The sequence below is a fragment of the Terrapene carolina genome, unplaced genomic scaffold, assembly GCF_002925995.2.
Source record: "Terrapene carolina triunguis isolate 2854851 unplaced genomic scaffold, T_m_triunguis-2.0 Scaffold66, whole genome shotgun sequence".
Lineage (NCBI taxonomy): Eukaryota > Metazoa > Chordata > Testudines > Emydidae > Terrapene > Terrapene triunguis.
The window spans coordinates 78,052,916-78,074,627 of NW_020664417.1; the positions used below are offsets into that span (position 1 = coordinate 78,052,916).

The following is a 21,712-nucleotide window of genomic DNA, read 5'->3' on the forward strand; positions in this document are numbered from 1 at the left end:
CCCCCCCCCGGGACCCCTGCCCCATCCAACCATCCCTTCTCCCTGACCGCCCCTGGAACCCCCGCCCCCATCCAATCCCCCTGTTCCCCACCCTCTGAAAACTTTTTTGTTAGACAAAATGATTGGAATGTTTGAGCTGAAAAAGGCTGTGCCATTTGATTACCTAACCTGCCATATGAATCATCACTTTGAGCATTCTTTACAGTTGGCTGCTCCCACCCACTCTATCAGAACATTATTTAAACCATGATGGGCATTTACTCATGTGGTTTTTACTTCTCTCTAAGGTGGTAGAAAATCCTTTGAGATGTGGCAAACTTAAAACTAGATCATAGGTTTAATTGGTCTTAGTGGAGAACTCTGAGACTGAACTAACTTTGGTTTTACTAAGTTACATGATATTTCCAAAATTGAACAGGCCTAAACTATGGCACAAGTCCAATTTCAGGTTACTTTGCATTTTATTACATACCTTCTAGTCTCTTTCCTTGCTAGTCTACTGGCAAGAGCTGATCTGAATTCTTTGTTCTCAGTCTTCTCAGTTCTCAGTGACACCTTCTACCCCATTTCCATTTACTGATGTTAACCGCTCTTGTCAGACACAGGCCCCAACCTGTATTTTTTCAGGAAGGATCTTTGCAATGCAAGCCAAACTATTTTCATGTCCTCAAGGATCACATTTCTTTAAAGTGATGTGATGCTTATTAATAAGTTTCACATAACTCCTTTAACCAATTGTGTGGTTTACAACTCTTCCCAGCCCCCAAATTACATCAGCAATAGCAGTCCATAATATTCACAAACCCCACTCGTCTGGAAACAGCATATTTCAATATAGGAGCATGCCTAATATCTTTTTTTTTTAAACCACTATAAGGTGCTAAAACACTAGGCATATGATTCAAATGCCACAAAATGCAGCTGTACTTGTATGGTACAGTAGCTGATTCTTGTAGAACTAGCTTAAATGCCTAGTGCTTATCTCTAGAATTCATTTCTTAGGAGTCCTTGCTCATTTAGCAAAGTGGTAAAGTGATTATTATTTGGACTGTGGCTACATCACACATGAAATAATAGATACTTTTGTTATTAAATGAGAAATTTCCTGCCTCATTCTACATCCCTGAACTTAATTCATAAAGCAGCTTTCAACATTTGACTTTAGATTAGAAGGGGAAACGTTATAACTCAGTTATACAAGTGACAAATAGATCTTGACTTTAGCATTAAGTCAAACAGATGGGGTTGGGAAGGGGAGGCAGGAATTTGTTTTGCTTTATTGTTGACCAGAATGTGACCAGCAATTGCAAACTTTTGTAGCTTTTTATTTTTTCCTTAGGTTGCAATGAATCTGTTTCTCGTGTTAATTCTTTGGGGGTAGGAACTGTGATTTTTATTTTACGTTTGTGCAGGGCCAAGCACAATAGGGCCCTGATCCTGTTTGAAATCTGGGTGCTACAATAACATGAATATCAAATACTAATGTTTAGCATCTCTTGGGATATTAATGTTTTGTTAAGGGCTATTATTTTGCCATGGAACAGGATATTTTAAAAAAAGCCATGGCAAATTTTGGTTCAATCCTGGATTTGTGACTCCTCTCCCATTATTAATGCAGAATGCTTTCAGTTCTATCTTGATCAGCTGACATCTCTTGAGGTGGTGTAACCAAGGGTGAAGTAGAATATATTTTCACTCACTCTGTAGAACTACTGAGGACAGAAAGTCTGTTTTCCTACTGCAGGTGTATCGTGAGTAGGAGCAATGGGTCTCTTCTGTTTCTCTTTAGGAAGCTCAGGAAGTTAGCAGTTGGTTGTTGTCATCTTCCTCCTCCCCACATTGGGTTTCTTGGAAGGAAAATACAGTTTTCTTTGCCCCTCAGCAGGGATTCAGAACAGTAAGAAGAAGCATCACCGGTGTCTCAAGAAAAAATGGAAAGTCACAGAATTCATGACCCTCAAGTCCAAACAGCCGTAGGAATAAGGGACGTGAATTGATAGGTTCATATTAATTTCAGACTTCACTCAATGTATAGTAGCACAACTCATATAGAGAATTCTAATGTTTATCAACAAAATATCCCTAATTCAATTGTGCAGGTTTGTTATGAAAATTCATCCTGCCTGTAAGAGCAACAGTTGACATCTGGTAACTCTGCTAAATTTAAGTGTTTATTGGCATTTCTATTATAATCCTATTTATATGTAGACGTTCTAGCTTTGGCACTTCCATGTCTATCAGGCTAAAATCTGACACCAGGCTTCAAGAGAAGATAATAGACTTGTCATTAAGACACTCAACAGGGTTGAAAAAGACCAGGCTTCAGTTTCCGACTTGGCTACTGGCTGCCAGTGTGACCTTGGGCAATCACCTAATCTACCCTCTGGCTCATCTCCATTTTACAGAGGGGAAGCTAACACCATCCTACCTCACAGGGGGAATAGAATCCACTAATGATTATGTCAGATACAATGGTGATGAGGTCCATATGAGCTTAATGGGTAAGGCATTGGCCTCCTAAAACAGAGGTTGTGGGTTCAAGTTCCTTCTGGGGTGAAAGTGCACTTTCTCCATCTCTTGGTGTCTCCAGATCAAGTCTGGATGCCTTTGTGGAAGATACGCTTTAACCTAACAAAAGGTATTGGGCTCAATGCACAGGTAACTGGGTGACATTTAATGGCCTATGTTATACAGGAGGTCAGATGAGAATGATCTAATGGTCCTTTCTGGCCTTAAACTCTATGAATCTAGGAATACCTAGACAGATAGATGGGTTCTTAGCCTACTAGTAGATTTTACTATAAAAAGTCCCTTATCAGTTACACTGTTTAGGGGGCAAAATTTGACCTCTGCCATTGCATTCCAATTTTAGATGTTCTCTCAAATAATAGCATTTATTAAATGTCTGATCGCTGTCTCTCTCTCCTCCTGCCCCCACTGAAATGACACTCCCATCTGATACATAGTATCAGTTTTTCTTCTATGGAACTGTCCTTTGGCAGTGGAAAAGTTAATTTCTAGCATGGGTTCTGAACCAGGGCGTTACTAACTGGTCCAAGAGTGGTTGTGACTCTCTTCTTTTCTTTATAGCTAATGGGAGGGGGAATCTGAAAATCCTTTTCTGTTTTATCGTGGGGTCATGATAGGGAAAAGGTTGAGGTCCCCACTGCACTAGAGTAAAATCATTACCATCTTTGCTTCAGAACTATCCATGGCAGAGTAAAGAGTGGATACCAGTGAGTTTGGCTGTGTCTCTGAATACATTTTAATGTCCTGGAAAGATAAAGCTGTTATTTCTTTACATGAATGTATAAAGACTCTCTATTAAAAAGCTCTAAACATTTAAGACAAAATAACCTCTTTTAAAACTGAGATATAAGAACACTTTTTTCAATTTAGCTTATGCCATTTTGCAAGCGGTTTAGGTTAAACAAACCAAAAAATAAAGCCGCTCTTATATAAAATAAGATTTCAGGATTGTCACTCTGTGTGTCACTTGAAAGCTGAGAATGTCTGTAGAGTCAGTGCAATGAAATCTGCTACAAACGTGGCTGAGAGCTCTTTTTGTTTCACATATCAGCAGGTTGAATCATCACTGGGATTTGCAGTCTGTTACTGTCCATTTTGACTTCATGAATTACAACTATCTGGTATACAGCTACAGTAAGGCATGTATCTATGCCATGAAGAGTGCTAGAGCATTGTGAGATTAGAAGTAACTCTAACCAATCACCACCCTTTGTCTACGGCTAATTTGCATGCAATAGTTTTATTGGTTGTTTGAGAGAGACTGTACAGATGATGGATTTCTTGGTCCAACTGACACACCCATGCAACAATATAGGCTTTCCCTTACTAGTTCTGGAATAAGAATGTCCCTATGTGGAATTTTACTGCTATAACTACATTGGTTTAGCTATACTGGTATAATTTACCATTATAATTGGTGAGTGCTCAGCACCTCTGAAAATGAGGGCACTTACTTCAGCACCTAAATATACCTTTAGAGGCCTGATTTCTCACCCAAGATTTAAAAGATTGACCTTAAAAATAATGAAAAATAGACCATTTGCAAACAAGTCCATGACCTTGAGTTCAACCTGAACTGCAAAATGTAAAGTGTAACAGTAATGACTCTTTTATGTCATGGTGAGTGTACCATAGGCCTTCACTCAGAAAATGTACTATTTCTGTAACTTTTATAGTCACTCAAAAAAACTGAGGCAAATTTTATGACAAGTTATGTATGAGTCAGAATGGAACACTACAATGGTAAAAATGCTAGAGGGTAACTGGATTCCAGCTGTGTAGCAATTTCTTGGTGTCATTTCATAGCTTTTTTTTAAAAAATACATCCTTCAAGCAGTGGAAATAACACCATTAGCTTTGATGTGAAGAGATAGAAAGCATTCCTCATACATTCTTTGTGCAGGAGATTTGGCATTTAGTTAATTTTCAGGATAGGCACTTGGGGTTATATTATGTGCTATAAGATAATAAATGGATCATCTACCCTTTGAAAATGGTAAATTTATTGCATAATTATAAATATGTTGCCTCACTATTTTGAATATCCTTTTAATGAACCAGAAATACATTTCAGCTTTCCTTACAGCTTCTGTGCATTAGGGCGCATGCTGTCATTTTTGCAGATGCAGAGTCCCAAGGCACGCTGAACTCCCAATAAATAAATACAGCATACTTTCCTTCTTCACAGTCACTTTTTTTTTTCATTTATATAATTTATTTCCATTCTATTTCATCAGATTAGCTTCCTCTGTCCCTGCGATACCTGCCCCCATGCCTGGCAACTCCCACTTACCCTCTCCTTTACCGTAGCAAGGTCTAGCAACCCATTATTATTCAGATATTTACGACATTTTTCATTTGTTGTATTTGCGGCAAACCCCATTAAAGTCAATGTAAAGATACCCATTCACGTCAATGGGTTTTGGTCCAGGCTCAAAATGCACTTCTTTTTAGATGCAACCAGCACTCACAAATAGCCTGGCCCTGGGAGATGCTGGGCCCCTGTTTGCGACATACCATGGTACAATCCAGACTACTGAGCGGCTGTGTCCCCCCTGCTTAGCAATTATGGGTGCTTTACAATGCTTTGGTTGAAGCAGCTTCCAGTTGGGCTGCTCACAGCCTTTCAGTGTGCAAGCCACACCCTGAATGTTGGTGTGTAACTGCAGCCTGCTAGTCACACCTGGATTACACTCTGGCTCTCACCAGCCTTGGCTCTACTTCAAGGTGACCCCAACACCCCCCCCCCAATAATATGCTCACAACTTGCCACCCCAAATGTAGTTTTCCAGACACTTCAATTTAAACACCCTGGATTAGATAATACAATAAAACAAGTTTATTAACTACCAAGAGAGAGATTTTAAGTAATGCATCATAACTTTTAAAAATGGTTACAAGAAAAATAAAGGTAAAACACAACTGGTGCCTAACTTAACAGCCTATGTTAAATTCAAAGCAAAGTGTTCTCACCATATGCTTTCAGCAGTCTTACTGATTAAACTTCTTAGATCAGGACCTCTTCTCCAGTCTAATGGCTGCTGACTTTTTGTCCCTTTAGGTGCAGTGAATCGATGGGGGGGGGGGGAGGAGGAGTATCTTGAGGTGTTTGTCCCTTCTTTTGATAGTTTCAGTTCCCCTCTTGAAAAACCTTTCCAACTGAGAATCAAGAGCCAAAGAGTCTATGTGGAATAATATTCCCTGATGGTTTTTTTCACCTATTTGAACTTCCTTTGTCTTCTCTTCCTGCTGTTCACTGCTTAAATGCAAATTAAACATAGCATACATACCTTTGTTTAAGATAGACCGGTTTGCCAGCTTCTGTTTGGGCAGGGTTTGGAACATGTGTTAATAACACCATACAGGGGAATCTTATAACTTCACACACAATGTTGCTACACATATTTTACCGGTACGATACGGACCAACAACTTATGAGTTTTCAAATGATACCTTACAAAGGCATACCTTGTACAGAAAGTATTACAATAGTGTGTAGGATATGGACATGGGTACATTCTGTTACACCCATAGATCTTTTTGACTCCACTGGGACTTACAGGTGCTCAGTCCTTCTCAGGAGCAGGCCTAGGATACATGAAAGAACCTCTTTACCCCTGAAATCAGTTGATGTTACTGGATAGCTTGCATGGATAGGAAGGACTAGATGCCATTTTTGTACATTAAAAAATTATCACTAGAGCTGGTCTGAAGAACTTTGATACAACCATTTTCAGTCAGAAAATGTAGTTCAATCAAAGTTGAAATACTTTGTGAAATTATATTGATTCCACAAAAACTTCATTTTGGAGACTAAAGTTGGGGGGTGGGGGAAAAGAGTTCTGACAATGTTGAGAAGTCCCACGTTGACATTTTTCAGAATAAAATATTTTGATTTTTTTTCTGAAATTTTAAAATTGTGTATTATATACTTATGCTATGTTATATAATATAAAAAATATAACAACATTATTTCTATTATGAAATATAAACATTTTAAAAATTCTAATTCAAAATGTTTCAGTTGAGCAGAAACAAGTTTTCTTTCATGGCGAATTTTGAAATTTCAGAGTTTAATTCCAAATCGGAATGAAAATAAATTTTGAAGTTTTGAAATTCTCCTCAAAATGAAATTTCTGTTCTCCGCACAGTTCTAATTATCACACCTTAACACCTGACATAATTTTTATATATTACCACCCTGTGTCAAATTTAAATATCCTTTCAGTCATCTTTTATTGTTTGTAACAGCTGTTTGGCGAAGACAATAACACCGTCGTTTTGTAAAATTTCAAATATTTCCTTTAGTTTTTCACCCCATTTGGGCGGGTGTGGTCAGTGGGGAGAATGGTGGTGATGAATTTGTCTTGCTTGGTTTTCTAAGAAACTGAATACCAAAAAGACAGAACGGCGAAAAGGGGATGAATCCTGTTGATAAAGCAAACTAAAAATCAGTAATTGAGAAATACTGAAAAGTGTTTCATGTACTGTTTGTGCATGTGTACATACCAATAAAAAGCATCAGTATAAAATATTCTCATAATCATCAGTTACAGAATTTGGGGGGGATTAAAACAGAAATCATCCCTGTTTTACCCTTCTGCTTTTGAAGTTCCATTTTGTGAGCCAAGGCAAGCTAGGTATCATCTTCTGTTGGCATCTCGTTTCTTGTTTTTCCTCTTGAGTTTCTGTTCCTCCCCAATCTCCCACCCCAATCTCTCTCTCCTCTTTTCTTCTTTCTGCCTTTGTTGCCCTTTTTCTTCTCTTCCTTTCCCTTGGAGTTTTTCTATTTTAAAATGGTTTTCAGTAGAGACCTATGGAGTATTCAGAAAAACCACTTGTTCCTAATATAAAGATACTACAATACAATATTAACAGCATTTTACTGTGCATTTAGATTGTAACCTCTCTGAGGCAGGGACCATTTTTTTATTATATATTTGTATAGTGCCTGGCACAATGGGCTGTAGCTGCTACTGCAATACAGATAATAATGATACCCCTTTTGACCCAAATGGATAGCCCATCATTTGGGGTCTCGTAGGTTGCTCCACTTAGGAGGAGAAATTGGTGGTGCAATTCAATTCTTTGATGCAATTTTGCTTATTCATTAAGAATGTACAAAGTCTTGTTTCTCTGACCATAGTAGGAACCAAATAGCAGGAGACAATTTCTGTGTCTGGTGTTCCATGCCTGCCTTTCCTGCCAGTGCTCCATACCCCAAAATCCTTTTCTTTTAATTTTCTCTCACAACCACATCCCAGCTTTCTGTTACTGTGGCTTGACTTTCTATCTCTGCTTCTGTCTCAATCTCTGGTGCCTGGGGCAGCATCGGCTCAAGCTTTTTCATGTGCCTGTGTGTTGAGTGCTACTGCTGTTGGTTCAGCCACTTCTTCACAATGGCTTCTTAATGTTTATCCTGAATGTAAGGCAGCAGCTACACCCAACTCATAACAATGTATAACTCAACCCATAACACTAATGTCTGAATTTACATATTTTTAATTTATTCCAAATCATTCAGGATTAGGGTGAAAACAATTAAAGAGGGATGTCACAGATGTCTATTCAAGAAGCTTCTATACAGCAAGCTACTATTTTGCCATTGTTTAAATCATGATTGTTTATTTTAGTGTCCTTACTCATCAAGTAAGCTGCTTTCACACATACCATTATTGTCTCTTTACTTTTAGTATATCAAGAGGTTTTACAATGAAAGTTGGGAAAGAAGATATGGCCACGTAATAGATGGAGGAACTCTTACACTCCTCTGGTCTATAACCGTGTCTATTTTCTCCATTGGTGGACTGGTGGGTGCGATAATTACCACACCAATTGTGAAGTTCTTTGGCCGGTAGGTACATTACAAAGCTCTGAATTTGGCATCTTATTTGCCCTTTTTATAGCATCAATAAAAATATTTTCTAACATAATAAATTTCCTTCTCAGTTTAAAGGCCTTCAAATTAGGAAAACTACCTTGGATAGCTTCTACATTTTATATGATCTGGTGGTGCTGCCCCACAGGAGACAAGGAAAAGCTTACCATTGTTATTGTTTATAACACCAAATTTGTAGCAGTCACCAGAGGTGGTAGTTGAATCAAAGGGCTGCCTCTTTTGGAGTAGTATGCACAGATTGAGTTCCGTAGGGCCATTGTTCAGGGTTGTCCCTGGGTAAACACTGACCAGGTGTAACCTGTATTCCTACATTCCATAGCTACGGTAAAGGAGAATACTTGCATTGGCAGATTTCTGCTTTACTGTGCAGCTCACACCACAGTCATATCCGGGGGTGGCTTCAGGTCCGAAGTTGGCCACAAAGAGAAGTGGGGAGTTTGGGAAACTGTGAGAGAGGCAGTAAAATCTTAAATGAGAGAATTTGGGGGGTGTCCTTGCACCAAGATATTATTTCTCATATTCAAGAGGGGTTTTAAGGGTTAAAAAACTAACTTTAGAATATTTTTTTTTAAAAGAAAGTCTCCTGAGTATTTCTTTAAATTCTTTAAGATGACTCACAGAATGACTTGCTACTGGCAAATTAGGTTCAACTAAATGTCACCACAGGGGCTCAAATACATAGACATGTATAAAAACATCGTCCACCCCCTCTCCCCCATCATTCTGCTTCCTCTAGTCTTTTAGCCTTTATTTTCCTCCTTTCTTTCCCTCGTCTTCTTGATTCTAACTTTCTCCCTTGTCTTACTCTACCCCTTACTCCCCTATAATCCAATTTCCACTTACCTCAAATCTTGTGTCTCCTGTACTTTCCTTTTCTACACCCAATCCATTTTTCTCCTCGTTTTTCTTCCCCATTTTTCACCTTACACAGTATGTTCTGTGGTTATTCCTACATTCACACAGCAAATACCTATTCTCTGGCCCTCCAAATCCTTTGTCCACTGTTTCCCTTCCCCACCTCCATAATTCACCAATTCTGTGCCTTCCCTCCCATCAATTCACCAATCTATTTTGTTCTCAATATCCTTTCCCCCTCAATTTAACTACTCAGTTCTCAGCCTCCTCTCCAACTCATCAATTCATACCCTTCCCAAATTCTCCATCTCACAATCAAAAACTTCATTCAAAAGGTGTCAGTGAATGTTCTGCACTGTATTTTTTAAAATGTCAAATATGAGAGCTCACCATAGCAAGTCTCTTACATTTTTTGCTGAGAAGAGGAGAGGCATTTTTGTGATTAACAAGTGTGCGGGTTACTAAGGTTTATCGAAATGGTGTGGCAAGTAAACAGACAGTTGCACAAATGCCATTTTGATAGAAGCAGATCACATTCCTAGGCTATGGGGTTAAACTTCCAAGGTTTTGTCCCTCTGCCCATAGAATATGAGAATTCAAGTAATGAAAATAGAGAGCTCTGCCATGCAGCTACTGTATGAGCACAGAATAAGGATTTGTACATGGAAGGAACTGTGCCTTCAACAGCTGTTGAAGGATCAAGACTACCCATCAAGAATGAGTTTTCAGGAATACTATTCACACTGCAGTCCTTTTGGATAGTTGACATTCATGATAGTTACGGAAACTTGTCTAAGTATTCAACTGTAGTACCTAAAAAGGGCACCAAAACAGTGACAGAGCAATAAAAAGCCCTTTCTGCATAGTATAGTGTGCATGCGGGCTGCTGGATGGTGTGAATAGTGAAACTGACTTTAATTTACACTGACTTAGAACAATGAGACAGAGGGGACCAACATATTGTCCAGAAATAATGTCCGTGTTTTAAAATACAGCACTCAACATTTATTTATTTGTTGCTGGACTAAAGATTACATTTCTCAGAAGTAGGGTAAACTTTTCAAATGCATCTAAATGACATAGGAGCCTAAGTCCCATTTGATTGGGCTCCTAAGTGCCTTGGGTGAACGTGATCATGAAATGATAGAGTTCCTGATTCTAAGGAATCGTGTTAGGGAAAACAGCAGAATAAAGATAATGGATCTCAAGGAGGCAGACTTTAGCAAGCTCAAGGAGTTGGTAGGTAAGATCCCATGGGAAGCAAACCTCAGGGGAAAAACAGTTCGAGAGACTTGACAGTTTTTCAGACACATTATTAAGGGCACAAGAGCAAACTATCTCACTGCATAGGAGAGCTAGGAAGTATTGCAAGAGACCACCCTAACTTACCTAGAAGATCTTCAATAATCTTCAAAAAAGAGATCTACAAAAAGTGGAAAATAAGTCAAATTACGAAGGATGAATATAAAAAAACCAACACAAGCATATAGGGACAAAATTAGGCCAAGGCACAAAATGAGATTAAACTAGCTAAAGACATAAAGGCTAACAAGAAAACGTTCTACAAATACATTAGAAGCAAGAGGAAGACCAAGGAGAGGGTAGACCCCTTACTCAATGAGGAGGGAAAGATAATAACAGAAAATGTGGAAATGGCGGAAGTGCTAAATGCCTTTTTTGTTTCATTTTTCACCAAAAAAGTGTGTAGCAATCGGATGTCTAACATAGTGAATGCCAGTGAAAATGAGGTAGGTTTTTAGGCTAACATAGGGAAAGAACAAGTTAAAAATTACTTAGACAAGTTAGATGTCTTCAAGTCGGCAGGGCCTGATGAAATATATCCTAAAATACTCAAGGAGCTGACTGAGGAGATATCTGAACCATTAGTGATTATCTTCAAAAAGTCATGAAAGACTGGAGAGATTCCAGAGGACTGGAAGATGGCAAATATACAGCATATCTATAAAAAGGGGAATAACGACAAGCCAGACCAGTCAGCTTAACTTCAGTACCCAGAAAGATAATGTAGCAAATAATCAAGCAATCAATTTGCAAACACCTAGTTTGGTGATAAGTAACAATCAACATGGATTTGTCTAGAACAAATCAGTCAAAGCAACCTACTAGCTTTCTTTTATAGGGTGACAAACCATGTGGATAGAGGGAAGCAGTAGATGTGATATATCTTGACTTTAGAAAGGCATTTGATACCTCCTCAGAAGCAAACTAGGAAAAGGTAGCCTAGATGGAGCTGCCATAAAGGGGGTGCATAACTGGTTGGAAAACCATTCCCAGACAGTAGTTACGAATGATTCAGAATCAAGATGGAAGGGCATATTGAATGGGGTCCCATGGGGATTGGTCCTGGGTCCGGTTCTCTTCAATAGCTTCATAAATTATTTAGATAATGGCCTAGAAAGTACACTTATAAAGTTTGAGGAGAAGACCAAGCTGGGAGGGATTGTAAGTGCTTTGAAGGATAGAATTAAAATTCAAAATGACTTGGGCAAACTGGAGAAATGGTCTGAAGTAAATAGGTTGAAATTCAATAAGAACAACTGCAAAGTACTCCACTTAGGAAGGAACAATCAATTGCACCCATACAAAATGAGAAATGAATGCCTAAGAAGGTGTACTGCAGAAAGGGATCTGGGGGTTATAGTGGATCACAAGCTAGATGTGAGTCAACAGTGTACCACTGTTGCAAAAAAAGCTAATATAATTGAGAACATAAAAATGACTATACTGGGTCAGGCTGATGGTCTGTCTAGCCCAGTATCCTCTGTTCCAACAGTGGCCAATGCCAGGTGCTTCAGAGGGAATGAACAGAACAGGCAACCATGGTGCAATCCATCCCCTGTTGTCCACTCCCAGCTTCTGGCAACCAGAGGCTAGGGACACTTGGAGCATGGGGTTGCATCCCTAACCATCTTGACTAATAGCCATTGATGGACCTGTCCTTCATGAACTTATCTAGTTCTTTTTTGAACCCCGTTATAGTTTTGGCCTTCACAACATCCCCTGGCAATGAGTTCCACAGATTGACTGTGCATTACATGAAGAAGTACTTCATTTTATTTATTTCAAACCTGCTGTCTATTAATTTCATTGGGTGACCCCTGGTTCTTGAGTCTCAGAGCCAGGGTCAATGGACTTGGCTTGTGAGACTTAGGTGGCAGGGCTAAAAATAGCAGTGTCAGCATTTGGGCTCTAAGCCTCTCTGGGTTTCAGAAACTGGGCTCCAGCCTGAGCCAGAACATCTGCACTGCTATTTTTAGTCCCCTACCCTGAGCCCTGCGAGCCTGAGTCACTTGCCCTGGGCTCTGTGACTTGGCACCGTAGGTTTTCCTTTGCAGTGTAGACATACCCTGAAACCCTTTCAATTAATCAGTATCCTAGGGGTTGGCGAGCCCTGCCAATCCATTTCTTGTGTATCTGTCTTCAAGAAAAAGAAGCCATTTGAAGCCTTTTTTCTTTGCGATAGTAGGTGATGGAGACATCCAGTCAGGTAGTAGTGATGATATCTGCTTTGGGAAGGCTTTTATATTTAATCCTTCAGCAGGGAACAATCATTGCAGAATTAATCTCGGTAGAGCTATTGATTTCATATTTTTAACATTCTTGTTACACATGCGTGGCAAAATCTGACTTTGTAACCACAGGGAAGTAAGTGAAGCAAAGAGTCAAAAGATCCAGGAAATTCTTCATGCTGCCACCTCTATAGTCTGAGAGAGATCACAGTGTTTTGATTCACAGCTCAAAAGATGTGGAAAGAGAGCGCATGGCAGCAAAGAATAATATGGATAAAACTATATTTAAATGATAAAGATATATGGCTTTTGTTGTGCTAGAGGAACTTGGTTTTGGAAATGTGGAAAAGTAGTTTCTTTCATTTTAACTACTACTTAGTTATTTCATCCAGTGATAGTGAATTTGGAAAAATAGATGGAATTGGGCAACAAATTTAAAATTATGGAGAATTTCCACATTTTTTGTGACAAGAAGTTGGTTTTACCAATGAACTAAAAAGCCCAGATGTTTTGTCCAGCTGTGCATGAGGTCACTTTCCTTTTATATACCTGTAATATCATGAATTAGGGACAAATTTTGCTTTCAGTTACAACAATGTAAATCTGGTGACATCCATGGAGTTTTTCTAGATTTCCATTCTGTAATCCAGAATTGAGTTTGGCCATATTGCATACCAGTACATACTGATGTTTTCCAAACACTGATCTGTTGAAAACTTTGTAAATACCATGCAAGGTTCTACCATCTTTTTCAACCTATTGAAATTTGAAATATATCCTATTTTTTTTACAATTCAAAACAGTTATGATGCTACATATGTCCAGCTATCCAGAACATGCTAATCTTAAGTATAGCTTGTCTTGCTCTTGGGAAACATAAGAAAGCAAATCTTCATGCCTTTGAGATTTGGACCTTTATTTTGTGACAGTGGTTGAATTTATTCTACAGCAGATATCTTTAACTGCAGTTTTTTGTAAACTCTCTGTAATGTTTAACATGTGTGAACCTGTGTTTGTTAAGCACTGTTTTTAATGATCTGCAATTTTATATACAATTTAGCTATTTTAATAAATGTAACACATATATATTTTCCTTTCAGAAAACATACATTGCTGATCAATAATGTATTTGCAGTTGTGGCTGCGTTGTTGATGGCTCTCTGTCAGTTAGCAGAATCATTTGAAATGCTCTTATTGGGCCGCATTGTGATGGGTATTCATGCAGGTAAGCTTTACGTTATGCTGTACATACACTTACAGTTTATACTGGGCATCCTCCGCCACCCTTACATTGAGGAGTGATTTCTATGCATAATCCCACTGAATTCAATGGGAACAATCAGTATGAGTAAGGATGGCAGAATATGATCCTTAATGAAGAAACATAAATGGATATTAACCATGACAGCAAATTCCCCTTTGTACAGAATGTCTGTCTTCGCAAAACTGAAACCGTTTGGGTAGGAGAACATGGGCTGTCTATTAAAACTGCTTACTATTTTGCATGTTGGTGTTGCTAGATGGCATATCAATATGAATAAGATAAGACCGAACATGGCTATCCATTTGTAATGTTTTTCAACTCTTAAAATACCATGTGGAACCACCATTTCCATCAAAATAATTTAGCTGGTTATCTTGTTTGTAAGAACTAATTACAGTAGTCTTGATGATATGTGTGTTGTTCACATACAAATTGTTACCTTATACCAATGTTAGTCTGCTGGACTAAGGTGGTTTTAAGCTGACTTTTTTATTTCCCCACATTTTGGGGTGTGTTCTCCTCTCTAATTCATGCATGCTCTTAAAAGTCCATCAGTATTGTAAGCATGTTTAAGGGGAACATATCTCTCTCTGCTGATACAACAAGGATGCATTCTATAGTGTAAACATGTTGTATTTAATATTGTCTAGTTGACATATTGCTAAATCAGGTTGTTGGATTTTTCTTATTTACCTGTGTCCAGGCTATTGATGAAGAGACAAGAGACTTCCATTGTGAACCATTACACATTCCTCCTTCCTTCTCTTCCCATGCTGCTGGTGGTTGTTCTGGTGATGCTGGAATCAGTCTAGTGAATGTTACAGATGTTGATGTCTTTCAGACATCAGAATCTCTAATACCATTCACCCCATTAATACCATTAACAATGGATGAGCAATGGGAAGGTTCAGACATAGCAGTGTATGGGGTTTCCACTGGAAAATCTAGGTTTGAGGGTTCACTTTCTTGCTACACTGCATGCACATCTTCACAACACACACCTTTGCAATAAACACAATCTGAAAGGAGGGTGAAACCAGTGCAATATCAGCATCCTCTCCCTTGCTGTCCTTTGGCAGGGAGCAGACGACGGTCCCTTGATGCCTAGAGAATTGAGAAAGGAAAACTCAGGCCAGACAGGCATCCCGCTATTACTCTTCCATGCTCCCCACACCTATAGTTGCCTTCTTGAAAAGAAGGTCAGTGCTATTTTAACCCACTCCTTCTTAGCACACACATGTATCCCATCCGGGGATAACTTAGCCCTTTCCTTCCTACCAGTTCTTTTGGGGGCAGCCAAAAGGACAGTTTCCTCATCCTGCTTATTTTGGATGTCTGGTTGAGTAAGGCACCCCTGCCCCAGGACCTCTAGTGGTAATTTCTATAGAATGAACAGCCCTCTTCATATTGCAGCAATGGAGTCCTGACCAGCATGCATCATTTCAGATATGTAATTGAAACTATTGGCCCCCTTGGTGATTAGATACTAATGTATGTGCATGGACACACATGCATAGATTCTGTTCTGTTCTGTATAGGTTCTTATGCCATTCTCATCATGCTGGTGTCTGAGATTGGTATTCAAACTTTTCTAAATAAATTTTTGCTCATTTATTGGTTCAATGTAAAGTCAGTTGTACTTACAGCAATTTCTCTGCTGTTCCCTTCTTTCATAGGTGTCTCTCTCAGTGCCCTTCCCATCTATTTGAGTGAAATCTCACCTAAGGAGATCCGGGGTTCTCTGGGGCAGGTCACAGCAATCTTCATCTGTATTGGAGTTTTCACTGCTCAGGTTTTGGGGCTGCCAGAAATATTTGGAAATGTAAGTACTTGGTGGATGTTGTCCTACTGTATATTGCATTTAAAGAGTGACATTGAGAATTGTGACGGTTCCTTCTGTAGGTAGAAAACCACACTACTGTGGTTTACATAGAACCATTTTAGAAAGTAATGTCTTCAAAGTCTTTTTTTTCTTCTTAAAGTTTGTGTGTGTGATGTGTATGTACTTAATTATCATGAGAGAAGCAGGTATGGCTGCCCTGGAGACTAGAGTCTGTTTATACCACCACCATTGCAGTCAACAAAGGTATTTGAACTGGATCCCCCTTGCTATAAAAAAAGAGGCAGCTGCCATAGCATTCTCTGAGAGGACTCGGGAACTTGTTCCCTGTGTTGTTCGGAAGCAGCCCAACTTTGGTGATCTACCCACCATGCTGCCCTATTTGATAGGGTTTTAAGAGAGGGCTGAGGATATCCTTCCCAGGGTGATGAAGGAGTGAGAGTGTTTTTTGTAGGAGGCTGCCTAGCTGAGTTGCTGTTTGAATGTTTGTTATAATGCTGCTGGGTTTTTGTTGCACTACTAATTTATATGTTAGAGCACCTAGAGCCTCGTGTAGGCTCCTTTTTATTATTTAAATATAAAAAATAATTCTCCTCAGAACAGTTACAGCATGAGCAGCAGCAGAAGACCCGTGCAGCCCCACTTAAGACTCCCAGTCCTGATTTGGAGGGCCTGCATTTAAAGCAGTTATTAATGAGGTGGAAGAGTGTGGCCTTAGGTAGACAGTCATTTTGGATATGCAGGAGTCATTGTGAAGAAAATAGTTACGAAAGAGGTCTCCTGTCTGACAACAGCAGATTAAATAGCCCAAGTGGCTGGAGTAAGGGTTCCTTTTCTCCCTTTTCCTGATGGGAAATTGCTGGATTTTCCTAGTATTGTTTACATTGTTTGTATTTCTTAAGATATGAAAAAGGTCCCTAGAGCTTTTCAATAACTGTTTTCTAAATGACTTCTAAACATTTAGATAAATAAAACTGACAAAGAGGATACCATATGACCTTGAATAGAGTGATAATGTTTCTAATATAAATCTTCTTACTGGGTGATTTTAATGTTGCTTGTAATATAGCCATACTCATAGACTAGTAGAAGAAAAGGCCTGGCTACTTCTGGTGGACTGCTGTAATGAGAATATCCACGCTGACCTGTTATAGCCAGGATAACTCCTCGAGTAGCTGAGATGATCCTAGTGGCCACTTGATGTCACCATTACTCTGAACACAGGAAGCTGATGCTTATACTGGTCGGCACCTGGCAATGCTTTTCATACAGAGATTCGCTTTCAAAGCGGTGTGTAGAAATGCACACAGCAATCCTGTTACAGTGATACCTGAACTAAGAACTCTCTCTAACAGACCGATCCATAGCAGCAATCACTTGAGGAATGAGGGGAACATGTCCCTATGATACCGAAATGTCAAGTGCCCTGTAAATGTCTGCTTCAGTCCACTGCAGGACTCATACATCACTGTTCTTACGTGGTTGCCCTGATGGACAACACTGCTCTTTTGTCCCCTTCTTCATCCTGGTCTTAAATTATCATTTAAATACCTCCGAAGGATAATACTATGATTCAGTTTGCCCTTAAGTTAAAGACCAAATTGATTAGGCAACAAATTTTGGGTGTTCTCTCAGAACTGATGTCAAACTCCCCACAGAGGGTCGGGAGGGTCCAGCCTCTGGTTGGGAGCCCAAGCTGTTGCTGTTTTGCAATGTCCACACTGCTCTTTTTAGTGCACTAGCTCAAGTGGGCCTGGCATGTGTCTATCCATCCAGCCTGAGAGGCACGCTCCCAATTGTAGTGTGGACATACCTATTGAGGTCTGTGTCAAGATTCCCATTGACTTTAGTGGTTGATTTTACTCTCCTCCAGCTTTTACATGTGTGCTGTTCCTGTTGAAGTCAATGGGAGTGTCACGTGTAAAGGCTGTGGAACTAGGAGTAACTGTGGAATTGCTGCATGCATTATGTGTTATGAATTCTTTTCTGTAGAAGTTATGAAATGTCAAACCTATTACTTACTGTGTGTTCCTTTTGAGTCTTTTGTATTTTTCAAAGGCGCTCCACATCCATTTTCCTAAAGCAACATGTCTTGCAGCATAAAGCCTTTTAAACAGTATGCTCAAAGTACTGTTGTTTGATCAAGTTGCCTCCCAAAAGCAAGTGCAACATATTTGTAAGCCCACTCTAGTTTAAAGACCTCCATTTCCCAACAGGTTCACATTATGACTTCTATTCATTTAAGATGTGAAAGATGCCTATCAAATGGTTGCCACCTTTCTTTATTTTTTTCCCTTTAATTTGATTGTGAAGTATTTTACACATCATTTGAAATGTGGTCAATATTTCCAACAGGCTGTACATTGTGTTTTGGAGAAGAACAAGCTTTCATGGTAGTTATGAATGGATCTTATTGTTATTAAGTATCAGAGGGGTAGCCTTGTTAGTCTATAGCCACAAAAACAATGATGAGTCCGGTGGCACTTTAAAGACTAACAGATGTATTTGGGCATAAGCTTTTGTGGGAAAAAAACCCACTTCTTCATCACTAGCCATACTTTTACCCAGTTACTGCAAAGCAAATTCTGCCACTGCCAATGTCTTAATTTAATAACATCCTAATTGATGGTGTCATTGACTGTAAAATGTGGAGAACTTAAATGTGCAGGAGTTTGCAAAAAACAAAGAAAGCCCCAATTAATAGAATCTTGATGAAACCTGCAAACCTCACCAAGGGTCATATCCCTTGTAGATGATTGTGCTAAATTATGGAAATCCTTGTGCTAAATCCTTTGTTCAGTTAATCCTTTCTTTACTCTCATAATTGTTTTAAAAACTGACACACCACTTTTTATTGTTGCATGTTGGATTGTTAGTTTCTATCAGAGATAGTTGAAAGTAGTATATTGTTACAAACTTAGCTCCTTTTTCTATTCATGAATTCTTAACAAACGGATCCTGATTACTTTGAATGCATTTGTTATTCATAACTATTCACTGACAGCTTGAAAAAAATAACCTTTAGACTATAGCTTCATAGATTGTTCTATCTGCTCTTCATTTATGTTGCATGGTTGGTCAGTTACATCAGATGGCATTGTTTCTGTTCCCTGACTGAATGATTGGAACTTTTAAAATGAGGAAATAACAGATAGTGAATAACAGACATCCATCATGAACTTTCAGATCAATAATCATTCATATTAAAATATGTAAAAGTTTCAGGAATTTTAATGAAGTCAGTGGTTGTCTGAATACTTGTTATAATGAAAAATAAGACTCCTACACAAAGAGTGAATAGAATAAGAACTTGGATTTGCTAATCAGATCGTTCGGTATTCCAGTAACTCTCTGTGCTATGCGAACTTGATCCAAAACCCATTGAAATGTATAGGGGTCTTGATTAATGCCTTAATTGCCAACCTTCTCTGTGACAGAGTATGGCACTATCCTTGTAAGTGTGGAAATGCCAATGGACATTGGAACTGTGAAGGTGCAATATCTATTACTGATGTAGCTGTTACAGACTCTCACTGGTAAAACCTTTTTGCTACATTGCATTTTATATTCTCTGGGTTCTGTGGGTTGAGATGCTGTCTCAGAGTTAATGCAGCAGAGAAAGGGACTGAATCCTCACCTCAAAATAAAAATAACACACAGGATACTTGTGCACCGAGGATTTTTCTGACTGTTACTGTTTGTGAGGGAAGTAGCATCATACCCACAGCTTCATTCCTACATTCATGTTGGGCTATGTGGATTCATCACTAGCCATACTTCAGACATGTATGTATTTTCCCTTGTGCATTGCCTTGAAAGTCCTGGTGCAAAGATTATATACATGGCACATATGGAAGTGTAGCATGTCTCTCTGAAGGTTCTGCAGTGCTTTGGCTACCAGCATAGTAACAATACTGTTTCTACTATTTTGTCCTTGTTGAATAGGATGAAGAACTGATGTTTCTGGTGTATTGCTGATACTATCACAACATTTTGGAGAAGCAGTCTTAGCTATTTCTATGTCATATATTGGAATACAGACATCACTGTTGTACGCAAACTAATTTTTTAGCAAGGGATGTATTAGAATGAATGCAAAGGCCATCACAATAGCAGATAGTTGAGATTAAATACAGATATTTTTGGATTCTGACATGTTTCTACTGCCTTTGACTCTGAAGCTAGTTAAATGATAGTATTGAAACCTTAGATGATGTCCTCCTTAGAGTGTAATATTTTAAGAAAGATTAATAGGTCTCTGGAAATCAAGTTAAACAGTCACACTGCTAGTTCTCTGGCACAGCAGGAGCAGTAATGTCCCCCAATTATTCTAAATCCCTTTTTCCCCCTTAATTTTGGATAAACACTAGTTTGAACTTCAAGGCTCTGATTATGACCTCCTTTACACAAATACAAATAATAAAGTCTACTATATCTCCATGGAAGGCAGTGGAGATACATGAGTGTAAAACTGTTTTGAGACCAGAATTGGGCACAGAACATAATTACTTTAAAAAAAACTTATACACAGGTGATCTGCTTCTCTATATCATCCTGTTTGCTATGTCGTAGTGTGCTAATTAGACCGCCATCATGCTTCAGCCTTCTGTAACCTGAAGCCATTATTTCTTCAGGAAGCCATAGTAACTGCAAATGTCAACTTACGCTGGCCCACAAGAATGTAATTGTGTTATCTTGAGTAAAATGGGAGATATAATATTGCCACTGGCTCCAAAATTATTTAATTTTGAGCATTCTTGGCTTTTTTTAGCATGTGCAACTTTTAATATGTTCTTTTGAGGATAAGGATATTTTATATCGGAAAGAATATTTCAAATCTGTCACTTCTTAAAGCACTGCTTGTCAGATCTTTTTATCCTCTAGTTTCTATGATTCTGTCATTAGATCATCCAGTTCATTTTCCTGTCAGGACTGTTCCAGGCAGAATATTTGGTAGTGTTTCATCAAGTCTATTTTTAAAACTCCAAGCTTACAACGCTTCTCTTGGGGGACTTTTCCATAATCTAATATTGGTACATCCCGTTGTCAGAAGGATTTCTCAAATGTTTTCCCTTTCTTAATTTTGTCCCATTGACCTTAGAGTTAGCCCTATGAACAGGCCTTTCCCATTGTTGGGTATGCATGATATGTGTGAATTGTGTCTCTACCTATACATTTCTCTTTCGTGTGCTTGTGTGTGTGTGTGTGTGTGTGTGTGTGTGTGTGTGTGTGTGTGAGAGAGAGAGAGAGAAAAGAAGTATACACACACACACTCTGTGTACATATTTATAGGGAAGGATGCTAGAGCTGTCTATAACTAAGGTTGCCTGACAGTTCCCATTATATGGCCCTGTTTTTAGTTACTTATAAGGTTGGCAAACTTTAATCATCTGCCCTGAAATTTCACATGCCAGGTGTCTGCTTCAAGCAATGTTTTTGCAAAAAATTCCAGCCATTTCAGAAAACAAGGTTAGGGAAAAATACATTGTTTTGCCCCCCGAGTAGCTCTTGACCCAATACTTGGAAGCAAGGGCTTGAAATTTGGCAGGTGGGTAGCCTTTGTGTCAGGGATGTGCTGTGTGCCATCCCTGAAAATATCCACCCAAATTTGGCCAAGTTATAAGCCTTTTTTAAAAATAACATATCGCACACGCTCAGGAGAAACATCTTTGATTTAGCGTTAGAGTCCATCCTCCCTGAGCATGCTTGGCAATAGTAACTCAGGCACTCTAGTGCCAAGTGCCATAGGAAAGCCCAAGAGGAAATTAATTATGATAATTCTCTCTTCAGAGCAG

At 38.9% G+C, this 21,712-nt stretch overlaps 1 protein-coding gene across 1 annotated transcript in view; it reads left to right on the forward strand.

The window, feature by feature from the left end:
• The window catches only part of SLC2A9 (solute carrier family 2 member 9), a 160,147-nt gene that overhangs the window by 14,979 nt on the left and 123,456 nt on the right, over positions 1-21,712 (forward strand). The window contains exons 3-5 of the mRNA XM_026648045.2: positions 8,223-8,383; positions 13,914-14,038; positions 15,754-15,899. Of these exons, the coding sequence (XP_026503830.1) occupies positions 8,223-8,383; positions 13,914-14,038; positions 15,754-15,899 (432 nt within the window). The remainder of the gene's footprint in view (positions 1-8,222; positions 8,384-13,913; positions 14,039-15,753; positions 15,900-21,712) is intronic.